Consider the following 13,901-nt stretch of genomic DNA (forward strand, 5'->3'; position numbering starts at 1 on the left):
CCTGGCACTTAAAGAGGACACGATAAACATTTTTAGCATGAGTAAATGAGGGATTTTAGGGCTCTAAATAAAAGCAATTGACCTGAATCTTAGGGTGAGGAGTGGGGGAGAGGTACTAAAGTTTTGAGAGAAAATTTAGAATGTAAAAAAAGAGTCTAAAATAGTATAACAAGCATGTATGTTTCCATTGTTAGTACATGACAATTATTATTTTATTTTATTCTATTTACTTAAAATGTTTATTTAAGAATAAAAAGCAAATAAAGTTTATCAGTTGGCCCCATCTCTAGTCTCATGTATTTCCCTACTTGCTCACTGGGAGCCAAAGCACTACCATAAATGTTGTATCCTTCCAGTATTTCTTGTCCCTTTACACTGCCAGGAATGATATACGGTAACATATTTTGTGTGAGTGTTTTAATCTTTGCGCAAATGGTGTGAAACTACATGCATCATTTTGCTATTTTCATTCAATATTTTGTTTGTAAAATTTAGCCGTATTGATACACGTAGCCCTAGTTCATTCATTCTCATTGCTGTATCCAGTAGCAATGCAATTTCCTTTCCTGACCTGCTTCCCCACTTTGTGAGACTGTTTAGAGCAGAGCCAGAGGAGTTTTTCCTGCTTTTCTGGTTCTGCCACTAGTAAAAATCACTAGCTGGATGACATTGGGCGAGTTAAGAGATCTTTCTGAAACATGGTTTTCACATTTGTAAAGTAGGATTAATGATTTCTACCACTTAAGATGTTTTTGTGACAATTAAATGAGATAATATATATAAAACCTACCATGTGTTAAAGATAATATATATAAACCTACCATGAGATAATATATATAAAACCTACCATGTGCAAAAAAAAAATAGTGAGGATTATTAGTACCTTGTGATATATATGTCTGAATATTATGAAGCCCTAAGCAAATATGTAACAGTGATCTTGAATTTGCATTGTTCGATTTTTCTCATTGTACTCTCAGCCTGACTATTGGTGTTGATGCTTTTTTTAATAGTAAGAAAATTTCACCCTTGAAATAAAGTCCTGGATGCATTAGAGTGCATCAGGTTCCTCTCTTACAAAATTGAACGGTATTACCTCTAATGTGCCTTCTATGGTGTTAAACGATATTACCTCTAATGTACCTTCCATGGGCTTAAACCCATACAGTTATGAAATTATAATATTAAATATTTATAAAAATATGCCTATGTTCTTCTCTATGCATAATTAGAAAAAAATGAATGTCTAGTGTTTTCCAACTTTCAATTTGGAAAGTATCAGATAATAGAATTGAGAGATCTGGAATTCTGTTAGACCATGACTGTGCTGTTACCTAGTCCCCTAACTTGCAATTAGAAATTAAAAACTTAAGCACGCACGGAGAAACTGTTTTTATGTTCTCTGAAAATTAAAAAAAATCTAAACAGAAGCCAATGTGAAATCTTGAGAGTAGGTGGGAGTCTATGGTGTATTAAGAAACTGGAAGTACATTCTGAATCTCCCTGTGGTTTTATAGCATATTTTGGTTATTCAACAGATTTTATACAATTCGCTATAGAGAAAAGGATAAGGAAAAGAAATGGATTTTTCAGCTCTGTCCGGCCACTGAAACAATTGTGGAAAATCTAAAGCCTGACACAGTTTATGAATTCGGAGTGAAAGACAATGTAGAAGGTGGAATTTGGAGTAAGATTTTTAATCACAAGACTATTGTTGGAAGTAAGTACCTAGAACTATTTAAGTGAGCTTTCTGTAATATTTTTTCCTAATTATCAAATTTTAAATTATTTTATTAGTTGTATAATAGGAAATGAGTTAATTCTCATTATCCATATTTATGAAAATACAAAAGTAAACAGAATTTGAGCATTGATATTTCAGAATCTTTTTTATAGTGAGTGTTTTTTTAAAAAAATGGTAAACTAATATTTGACAGTAGCAATCGTTGATAACAATTTATTTGGCCATTGTCATATTTTAAATCAATCTCTGACCTATGAACACTAACTGAGCCAAAAATCGATAACATGTACAAATGCTAAGTTAAAAAGCTGGGTCAGTGGAATTGAACGTGCAGACTTTATGGGGCTGGGCTTGCTTCCTATCATCCCTTGTTTCGAACATCATTGGAATCAGTGTTTGAAATGAGAGCAAATAAAATAATATGCCCAAGTTAGAGCAGAACTTGTAGTTGTCTTCATAATGACTAGTAAGAATTGATTTAGGGAAAAGAAGAATGAAAAGAATGTCATTTTCCTCTTGTTTTTGTCAGGTAAAAACAAAGTAAATGGGAAAATCCAAAGTACCTATGACCAAGTCCACACAGTGGTATGTACCAGCTTATTTTCAAGAATGTTCTTTTAAAAATGTGTCTGCATTATACTTTCATTTAAATAAGGGAGTAGTCCTATTATGAGGTACTGAAGCTGGATTAACTGCCTAGCTATAGGGTTTTGGGTCAAGTACATAATGTTTTAGGAATTAGTTTCTTTCTCAGAAAATGGAGGTGGAAGCATGAAACCAGATTATCTCTAATTTGTTTAAAGCTCTAAAATTCTGATATTCTGTATAGTTATCTAGTATTTCAGTATTCCAGGTATTTTGAGATTATTCTCATTATCTTCTGTCCTGTGGGTTGTTTTTTACTATAACATGTTTCAAGAGTGAATAAGTACATGCACTACTTAACCCTGCGATTGTTCAAATCTTTCCTCTATTTTCTATCATTTCCTACTTAAAAGAGCCAACCCTTTTCAAAATGATGAAGCAACTGGTTTGGTTTTGTAACATGCCCAGCTTCTATTCAGTGCAGTAAATGTTTGTATATTTTATGGGCCCAGCATTTTCCCCGTCTAGAACTCTTTTCTCTCTCACCTTAGGAGCTCAGTCCCTTGTTCTCCTCTTTCCCTCCACTTTTCAAAATCTGTTCTCAGGAAGCATTATATCAGTTCCATACTACCTGTTATAAATGTAAGCCATTGTTAGAACCATCACAAAGACACTTGCCATTGAAATCACATGCCTAATTATAAAGTAAAGAACATTACGTCATAGAGCAGGTAGAGAAGGCACTTTGTGAGAAGAGGGGAATTTGATGCTGGCTTTGGTCTATGTATTGGGAGTATCCAGCCAGGGAAATATTCTACAGTCAAGTGAACATGCAAAGACTCTATTCAGGGTTGCAAATTTGTTCTTTTCAATGTGTGCATGATGTATGTGGATAGATGGTTTTTTATGTCTATTGAATAGTCCACAGAATAACCCACTGTTCATGTAGCCCAGTGGGGGGAAAATGGTAGTACATACCTCAGTGAATAAAAATATGCAAGATTCTTTTCATTGACAGAAAATGGGTTTGGATAAAATAGAACTGAGAATTACTGCTGATAAAGGAAATGTTTCTTTGGTTTGAACTGGCAGAAAAGTGTGTATATTGGAAAATTATTGTCATGATTATTAAATTATTGTGACTGCCCAGGAAAGTATTTTGGTATATTTAAAATCAAAATATAAGAAAGGAGATTGTAGGTAAATTCTGAGGCCTGGATTGATTGATTCATTTATTTTCTTTCTCTCTTGCCTCCATCTCTTCTCTCTCTCTCTCTTTCTCTGTTTGGTTTTGACTATTTTTCTAATTATCTGATATTTAAAGATTTATAATGTATAAAAATGAGAAAAGAAAAATTAACAAAATTACCTATAACACTGCCAAATAAAGACCAGTAGAAAACCATTTATGGTCTACTGTTAAAACTTTAGAACATTGTATTTTTTTTCAAGCATGTTTTCATTATAAAATTAAAATCATGCTATATGTGCAATTTTATATCTCATTCTTTTCACTTAGCCAAAATATGACCTAGCATGGTTCATGTCATTAAGTACTTTTCATATACATAGTTTCAATTGCTGCGTATTACATAATCTAAGTACACTATCAGCTACTCAATCTGTTTCCAATTTGTAGGCATTTAAGTTATTTCTAACAGTTTAATTATAAGTCATATTATGGTGAACATTTATGATCATAAATCTTTGTTCACATTTCTGATTGTTTCCTTAAAGTAGATGCTTAGAAGAGGAATTAACAGTTTAGAGTTTTAACATTTTTTCAAACTTTCTAATATGTTTGGTCAACTTTCTTTCCAGAAAGGTTTTACCAATTTACAATCTTATTGGCAATGGATCAGAGTTATCTTTCTGTAGTACCCTGATTTGCAACATTATGTATTTCCATCCCTAAAATTTTGGCTAGTATAATAGTATAAAATGGTTTTTAAATTTCTATTTCTGATTGCTGATAAAGCAGCACTTTCTTCACTTATTTATTAGCCACTTGTATTTTCCATTTAATGACCTTTAGTTTCAGTTCTTTGTTTATTGGGCATCTCATGGTTTTTTTTATTGAATAGTTTAAAGACTTTAAAGAGCAAAGACTCTTTGAGATATCATCTAGAAACATTATTTGCACATTCGTTATCAATTTTCTTTATGGGAATTTGTGAAATAGGCAAGTCTTAATTTGCTTAATCAACTTATTTGTCTTTTCCATTGTCATATCTCCAATTGCCTTATATTTTAGAAAGCCCTTCCCTATCCAGAGATCAGATAAATATTTCTCTCTTTTTCTTGTCTTATAAGTGGTTTGATTTTGTAGTAATTAAACTCTAACCTATGTGGATTTTATTTTGCTATATTATATGTAGTAAGTTCCTATATTGATGAGGTTATATATTTTCCCAAATAATTAACCAATTGGCTTAGCACCAAGTATTGAATTCTGCCGTTCCCTAAGGTCCCTTTGTCTTTGTCTCTCTTAAATCCAATCACAGGGAATAGAGTTGCTCTTCCATGCTCTTCTAGAACAATCCTCGCTGTTGTGTTGAGTGGTTTCCTAGGAAGCACATCTTATCTCCATCCTCTTGGCTGTCCTGCTTTATCTTACATGTGACTCGATGTCGTTTCTTTCATTCCTTCTTCTCAGCAATCACATCTCAATAATTTGTATTTCTTTTGGCAGAATATTTCATTTAGGGTGAGTTACTCAGCAAGATTGGGAAAGATGATTGACAGTTTATTTCCAAAAAATTTAATTTATTTTCCACATCATAAATAGCCATGGCAAGAAGGTCCAGTTAGAAACTTCCTGCACCTATGACACAGAGCCAGATATTTTATCACTTCAAGCTGTGAGGCAGATTACCCCAAACTCCAGCCAGCTCTAACGAGCTGTGCTCTGAAACTCTTGGGTATTTCCAAAGGAAAAGTCGAATTAACTGAAAAGATATTTTAAGGCTTCTCTGTGAGCCTTTCTTCATTGTTACCTTCTAGATAGCAGAAAAAATGTTTCCCAAACTGCCTTCTGTGCATTTGGGTAGCTCTGGAACATGGGAAAGTTGAAAAGGAACCAGCTGGGATAGACTTTGACCATCTTATATAATCATTTAGAATTGATTCTGAAAGTTGATTTGATACTTCAGAGGTATATTTTAATATTTTAAGTCGATATCAATCCAATGTTTACCCATCTCTTCTCTGAGACTGATCTTAGAAGGCAGTATTTCAAGAGATATTAAATTAATTCCAGAGTTTTAAGTAAAAGATACATTGAAAAATGTTTTTATTCATATATGCATGCTTATACCTAAAACTTAAATGCAGCAGAAACTCCTTCACACCTTCTGAAAAGAGATTGGAAATGTGAAAAACAATTTGAACGTGAGGCGATCCATTTTTAACAGATAAATAATATTTAGATTAAAAATTTGAATGTTAAATACAGCCCCATCTTAAGCATCTTGTTACATTATATATTGTAATTCATGTATCTAAGCATGTGTTCTGCAGGCAAGCCCCAGTACACTTGTGCCAGAGGACACTTAGCAGGGGTCTCTTCTGATAGGTTAGTGCCTTCCTTCTACTGCTTGTTAAATACTTTCAATATCATCCCTGCCTACACCTCTAGAAAAATCAGAGAAAAGATGTATGCATAAACAATAACGCTGATTCTTCCCATATAAGTTGTATCACTTGAGATCCATGTAACTGCAGAAGAAAAAACAGATGATAATTTTGCTATTTTCTTCACGTTGAGAAGCAAGAACACTCTTTTTATCAAGGTGAAACCTAGTGTTTACTGTTAGATTCTTCTAAAAAATTTTATTGGATTATAGTTGATTTACAATGTTGTGTTAGTTTCAGGTGTACAGCAAAGTGATTCAGTTATACATATACATATATTCATTCTTTTTCAGATTCTTTTCTCATGTAGGTTATCACAGAATATTGAGTAGAGTTCCCTGTGCTATACAGTAGGTCCTTATTGGTTATCTATCTTATATATAGTAGTGTGTGTATGTTCATCCCAAGCTCCTGATTTATTCCTCCCCATCACATTTCCCCTTTGGTAACCATAAGTTTGTTTTCAATATCTGTAAGTCTTTCTGTTTTGTAAATAAGTTCATTAGGTTTGTTTTTTTTTTTTAAAGTGTAAACTGTTTTTTGGTTTTTTTTAAATTTATTTATTTATTTTTGGCTGTGTTGGGTCTTCGTTTCTGTGCGAGGGCTTTCTCTAGTTGCGGCGAGCATGGGCCACTCTTCATCGCGGTGCACGGGCCTCTCACTGTCGCAGCCTCTCTTGTTGCGGAGCACAGGCTCCAGACGCGCAGGCTCAGTTGTTGTGGCTCACGGGCCTAGTTGCTCCATGGCACGTGGGATCTTCCCAGACCAGGGCTCGAACCTGTGTCCCCTGCATTGGCAGGCAGACTCTCAACCACTGTGCCACCAGGGAAGCCCCATTAGGTTTTATTATATAAAAAAATAAAGGAATGATGTCTAAAAGGACCTAACTTTAATACATTCTCTCTATATTTTAAAAACACTTAGTTATCTAACTAGTTCACTAACCAAACAATAAATTTTTGAAGTATGTAGCATTTATTAACAGATATTTTAAAATATAAGTTTAATTATTTAATTAATCCAAATCTCCTTAGAATAAGTGTTCCCCTAAAATATGACATCTGTTTTCACCCTTCCATTTTTTTTCCATCAGAGATCCACCCACCTTTTTAAAAAGCCATTTCAGTCATTGGCAGAAAGAGAAGTGGTACCAATTTTTAAAGTGTAACAGTTAGCAGATGAGTGAATAGGGAAAAATACAGTGTGGTCCCCACCCGCACCCTAAGATTGTATGCAGTGAGTACATCAGGTGTCCTTCCATTCTTAGCAATCATCGTCCTAAGCAGAAACTTGAAAATTTTACGTCTAGACCACTGATATCACCAAAGGTGTATGTCTGATTCCTCCCTAGCTGACTGGAAATATGGAGACTTTTGCAAGAAGGATGTTAGATTCACTTTTAGTCAGATGTTAGATTGAATCAGTATATTTCATAACTTTCATCAGGACATCCAAAAAATGAATTAAAACCAGAATGTAACATGCCCAAGTTTTTCTCATGTTGTTTAGCTCTTGAGTCTAAAGAGCTGAAATTTGATTTTGAGCAACCCTTAGCCACTCCCCAAATGGACAGTTCCTCTTTATCTCAGGGCCTAAGAATAAAGTTAAATCTACAATGGATATGCTGCCGCCACAAAAATATCAAATGGACAAACCTGTAAAGAGTACCTTGCAAAGAACAGCACCCTGATGTTACCACTACTTTTACTAAAGCTAATTTTCAAAATATAATATCGGGAGGAAGGTAGTGTAATGCAGGGTGAATCCAAAGTCTTTCATGTGGCTACTGCTGCTGTGGTTATTTCTAGATGAGTGTAGGTTTTCCCTAACCAGAACTGGAAAGCAAGCTGGACTGGCCCTCAGGGGCATTGCCTTTTACCGCTTCAGCATCCTCTCCCCATTGAATCTGACCAACTGGTTACTCAGCCACAGTGTCCCCAGAAAAATGGTAAAAATGATTTCCCTTAGCCAGTCACCCTGCTCAGGATATAGCACAACCTGGGTTCTTAAGGAATAGAATTCCTCAAAACTGAAAAAAATAATTAATCCCTTAAACGGTAGGAGGGAAATATGCTCACTTCTTGAATACAATAAACATTTAAAAAATAATTGCTGAAGGGTGGGATGAGAGCTGAGGAAGGAAGTGGTGATGGTGGTTTGCTGCAGGAATGGGGTCAGCAAGCAGCAGAGAAAAGAGAACCAGGGAGGAAATGGCCTAAGAAAGAAAACTGGTACCAGGGTGGTGTCCGTGGGGAGCAGTAGTACTGTGCTGAGACCACCCCAGCAAAACTGTCGCAGCATCTTGTGGGATGCGGGACTTTCACTACCTCGCTTCCCACCCCGACACCCGACACCAGCTACACTGAGACTTCTATACACATTGATAGATGCTCACAACAGCAAACCTGTGAGTGTAAGGAAAGGTTACTGGTAACTTTATAAACAACATCATACATGAAACAGTTCAATTGAAATTGAGCTGTAATTGGTTACATACTGTTAACTTGGAAATTATCATAATATTTTATTTCTCAGTAACTCCAGGTTACAGATGTTTCCCTACATTTTTATAAAAAGACACAGGGAAAGAATTCATAGTGTGGATTTCTTACTGGGAATTTTAGAGCCTTCAGCATTAAACACTTTGGGCAGAAGGATTTTCCTGATGCCCTTGACCTAGAGATTATCATACTAAGTGAAGTGAGCCAGACAAAGACAACTATCATATGATATCATTTATGTGTGGAATCTAAAAAAAAATGATGCAAATGAACTTCTATACAAAACAGAAATAGACCCACAGACATAGAACATAAATTTATGGTTACCAAAGGGGAAAGGGAAGGGGAGAGATAAATTAGGAGGTTGGAATTAACATGTACATATTACTATGTATAAAATAGATAACCAACAAGGACCTGTAGAGCACAGGGAACTATACTCAATGTTATGTAATAACCTATAAGGGAAAAGAATCTGAAAAAGAATATATATATATATACACATGTATATATGCACATATATGTATACATTCTTATATATATATAATCTGAATCACTTTGCTGTATACCTAAAACTAACACAACATAAATCAACTATATTTCAACTAAAAAAAAAACCCTACTTACAGAGAGGGAGCTAGTTCTTGCTCATTAGTCTTGGCGCATCTTTGGATTGTAGATTGGGCAAGAGAATAATTATAGGTCTAGAAAGAACTTGATTCTGCAGCTAAATGGTTTCCTTGTTTTTTGGCAGCACACGCTGCGCATATAGTCATGTCATCGTCTTAACAGAACACTGGTCTGTACCCATATAAGAACTCGAACAGACACTGTGTTCCATTCATGCCAAGAGTGGAATATTTTCCACTTGTTTTTGTCAAAAACTTGTTTAAAACAAATCATCCACAGGGAAGGAAATAAGAATTGCAATAATGCCGTTCAAAAGCAATCAGCACATCAACCCATAGGCGTTTCTGCTATAACGTGATGTGTCTCTGAAAAACTTCACGCTCTGCCAAGTATACACTACATGGCAGGACTCACTGGGCAAACAGAGGACCAGCCATTCAACAGTCTTTGGAATGGTAGACACAGTTCTGTCGAACGTGATTATTAGCACCGGGAAGGACACTGCGGCTCCGCGGGCCAGCATCCCCTGTGGAACCGGAGGTTGCCGCAGCAGGGGTTAAATGCTCAGGAATGATAGAGGCCACGTGTGGCAACCCTTTCGCTGAAGCAGCACAGGTGGACGTAAGGTGAACACACCAGTGCAGGGCTGTAGGCCTGCCTGTCCCTCTCTGGGGAAGGGTCCTGTGAGCAGGTACACTTATTTAATTTTCTTATGGTAAATCCAGAGGTCTTCTGCCAGTGTGACCTCAAAGCTGACTTTTTTTTTTTTTCTACTGATGGTTATACTTGCATTCCTGCTATTCCCCTCCCCTTGCCTGGGAAAAGTTGTGTATAAATTATATTTACATCATTCCTCTATTGACCAAGAGTGTATGAGCTATGCAGTACAGAAGCATATATAGTAGCTAAAAAGACTGCTGGTTAAAATAGCTTTTCCTAGTTATAAATGTAATTCACCCTTGTAAGGAACTTGGAAAATATAGAAAGGTACACAAAATAAAATATGAGATTATAAGAAATAACTACTGTTAAAAAAAAAGAGCTATCTCCTTCTGGTCTTTTGTCTATACATATTTGTTATACAGTTATGTTATACTATGAATATAAATTTGTGTCCTTTGTATTTATACTGTACATATTTCCCACTTTAGTAAATAGATGTCAGAAATTTGAACCATAATTTATTTAACAAAACCTCTGCTTTGGAATGATGAGGTTGTTTCACATTGTGGTAATAAACACCCTTACACGTAAATGATGCCTGTATCTTTGATCACTTCCTTAGGCTAGACTGCTAAGTAGGAAATCACTGGGTGTTTTAGTCCATCAGGGCTGTTATAACAAAAATACCACAGACTGGGTGGCTTAAACGGTCAATTATTTCTCACAGTTTTGGAGCCTGTGAAGTCCAAGATCAAGGCACTGGAAGATTTGATGTCTTGGGGAGAACTCACTTCTGGCTCACAGACAACCATCTCACATGGTGGAAGGGTGGAGGGAGTTCTCTGGCATAAGAGCACTAATCCCATTCAAGAGGGTGGAACCCTCATGAGTTATTTACTTCCCAAAGGCCCCACCTCCAAATACCATCACATTGGGGATTAAGTTTCAACACGTGAATTTTGGGGGGATACAAGCTTTCAGTCTATAGCGCTGGGCCAATATACAACACAAGAAGTATAGATACTTTTTAAAAATAATCTGATAAAAGTAAACTTTTATTTTTTTGTGTGTTTTAAACATAAGGACTTTACTACAAGAAGAAAAATAGCCAACAGTAAATGTGGTATTGTGGCACTTCTTTATTATGGTCATATCGTTTATTAGAATGGGAACGTGTTAGCAAGTCTCTTCTGTTCACAACTGTAAACACCTATGTGGTTAAGTACCTCATTCAGCATATCCTGGATTGTCAGCAGATCTAGTACATGGAGTATCTATACCATGCATACAGGCTAAATCAAGCATCAAAAAATGCATGTCATGCTTACGCCTTTACCTCAATCTAATTCTCTGTATATTTGCTGCCCTTCTCTTATCCTGTTCTGTGTCTCTCCCATGGCCGTCTTATCCCTGGCTCACAATCTCCAGTGATGACTCCACTGTAAAGTTAACACTAAATGTGCCCCTAGGTCAAGCCACTCTATGGCATCAAAACTTCCTGTGGGGCGTCTGAGGCAACTTGGAAGAAGGGAGAATGCACAGTCCTCTGGGACCTGCCCTTCCAATTTTGAGGTCCTCTGGGCATGAATATGTACAGAATAGTTAAAAGTACAGGCTTTGGGAGTAGAAATGTCTGGATCTGAGTCCCAGCTCTGCCTTCATGGACAAGGAAATACGTGGCGTCAGGAGTTCACGGCAGTTGTATCTGAAGGAGCAGGGCAGCAGTGGGGCCTACTCAGACAATTGATGTTGATTGCTTTTAAAAGAATATGTAGCTTGAAATCTTTTTTTGAGAGGAAGCGTAAAGACAGAATTTGGCTGGTTCGCCTCTCAAATGAAGTGAAAATAAACTAGTATTCAATTCAGAGGATTTAATTTCTTTCCATTGCAGTTTCTAAGTAAATTAAACTAATGGGAGTTTTGAAGAAACTGCTTCTGTCAAATCTTTGGACACTTATGGGGAAAACCAAGTGAGCACAATAAAATAGAGGCAGATATATGTACTAAAGATCTTTTCAGCAGCTGTTAAACCTGTGTCATGGGGAACTTCACTAAAGACAAGGTGTGCTTCCAGTTTTCTTTACTTATTTATTTTTTTAAGTTAACAGTAACTCAAAAGCTGACTCTCTTCCTCTCTTTTCAGCCAGCATATGTCCCAAAAAAGCTAATCCCAGTAACAATCATCAAGCAAGGTAATTTGTATGCCTCTGCTCTGGATATGTGTTTAGAACTATTTTAATATACTTTTTAAACTGAGATAATTAAACATAGCACATAGTTTTTCAATTTTTCTGATTATTTTCCAGAAAAAATTTGAAGAAATCAGTCTAGTAAATTAGAAGTTGACAGATAATTTTGACTCTTGTACTGTTAGGCCAGGTCTTGGCAAAGCACATTGGCTGGACAACCAGGGACAGAGCAACCCTAACAAGCATTAAGTTTTAAAATCCAATTAAATATATGTGGCTTTCTTCAGGATTAAGATAGCTTACATGTAGAAAATCATTAATAGGATATTTGGATTAATGAAATGATAATTATGATATAGAGGTCACTTTAAGGAAAGTAAAGAAATCCAGGTTTTAAGAGTTATGTTTTATTTCAGCCTCCACTCATTTTTGTTTTGACTTTCAGTTTTTCAAATTATTTAAATGACTCCATTATTTCCAGAAAGTTTCTTGGTGGAAGAGATTGAGCACTTAAAATAGTTATTCATTTTAAGGAAACACAATGTCCCAAGAGTATTCTCAAAACAGTGTCAGTCAGTATTGGAATTATCCAAAGATTCTTTGCTCTGAAAATGTACATTTCCTAAATCTCTTTATTTACTGAGTCAGTCTTTGCCTCATTTTGTGCTAGTTCTTTAACTTGGGTAGGCTGCAGAGAGTAGAGCTGAGAAAGGAAATTTTTAGCTAATTAGAATGGAACACTTTCATTGCTTAAAGGCACAGGAATTAAGATAAGATGTGCCTTCTAGACCTTTCGTTGCCTGTGTAGCCAGCCCAATGAGTTCCTTTCTGTTAATTAAAAAGTTAGATCAGGGTTTCTCCAGTGCAGATGGTGTCATGTTATTAGCTTCTTTCTGCTTCCTGACTATTTTTTTTCCATTCACACTGTTATCTTTTGGTATTTCAACAGTGATTCAGAATGTTACTCACAGGGCCTCAACTAAATCCCCAGAAAAGACTCCCTATGGAGGAACAATACTGGGTGAGTCTATCTTGAAATCTACACCTACATTAGTCAAGTCAGGCTCTTTTTTTTTGATAATAAGGCCTTATGGAATTTTGCACTGTGAGCAGGTCTGTTAAATTGATGTTGGTTCATTTACCTTCAGTATTTAGCATCCTGGCTTGTGACCATTCCAGGCTAGGATCCAAGAGATGCTACCTCTATCCTAGTGTGTTAGAGAAACAACTCTAGCTTGTGCCTATTGGGCATGATGGCTCCCCTCCTGCCTACCCCACAGGGCTGTTGCTGTTATGAGGGAGTCTTTGTCATATTGAATTACTCTCTTAAAAGTTGTTATTAATAATGGTGTTTGTTCACACATTTTAAGCAACCATTTTACAATTTTTGAGTCTATGGATTAAAAGCCAGAATATTTGGTGGTTCAGTTCTGAATATGAAAAAGATTCTGCATAAAAGTTACTGTCATATTTTTTCCAACATTTTAAAGTTTGGGTTAAAATTGACTAAGCAAAATAAGCACAAAACTTCATGGTTTCTAATGCTCTGAACTTTGTGATGGGATGCATTTTCTTTTACTTCTGTTTTCTTTCAGTCCACCTTGTTATTCCAGGTCTTAATGAAACCACCATAAAACTTCCTACCTCCATAATGTTTGAGATTTCGGATGCAATCAAGACACAGTTAGGTAAGCAGCAAAGATCTATATGTGAACGTTGCAGGGACAGTACTAGCAGTGATATTCCTAGGATATCCAAGGGATCTAGCAAATGAGCTGTTTGGGGATCTCAAAGTAAAAACTAAGGAACAGGCACGTGCACTGTTGATGGGAATATAAAATGGTACAATTGCTGTGGAAAACAGTATGACGATTCCTCAAAAAATTAAAAATAGAATTACCATATGATCCAGCAATTCCACTGCTGGGTATATAACCAAAAGAACTGGGTGGGGAA

The 13,901-nt window shown here is 36.0% G+C and overlaps 1 protein-coding gene across 1 annotated transcript in view; it reads left to right on the plus strand.

Moving 5' to 3' along the window:
• ABI3BP (ABI family member 3 binding protein) overlaps positions 1-13,901 on the plus strand; it is a 258,261-nt gene that overhangs the window by 108,677 nt on the left and 135,683 nt on the right. Inside the window, exons 5-9 of the mRNA XM_079921882.1 lie at positions 1,539-1,720; positions 2,274-2,329; positions 11,900-11,948; positions 12,895-12,966; positions 13,541-13,633. Coding sequence (XP_079778008.1) covers positions 1,539-1,720; positions 2,274-2,329; positions 11,900-11,948; positions 12,895-12,966; positions 13,541-13,633 — 452 coding nt within the window. The remainder of the gene's footprint in view (positions 1-1,538; positions 1,721-2,273; positions 2,330-11,899; positions 11,949-12,894; positions 12,967-13,540; positions 13,634-13,901) is intronic.

Source organism: Stenella coeruleoalba (assembly GCF_951394435.1).
Source record: "Stenella coeruleoalba genome assembly, chromosome: 5".
Classification (NCBI taxonomy): Eukaryota; Metazoa; Chordata; class Mammalia; order Artiodactyla; family Delphinidae; genus Stenella; species Stenella coeruleoalba.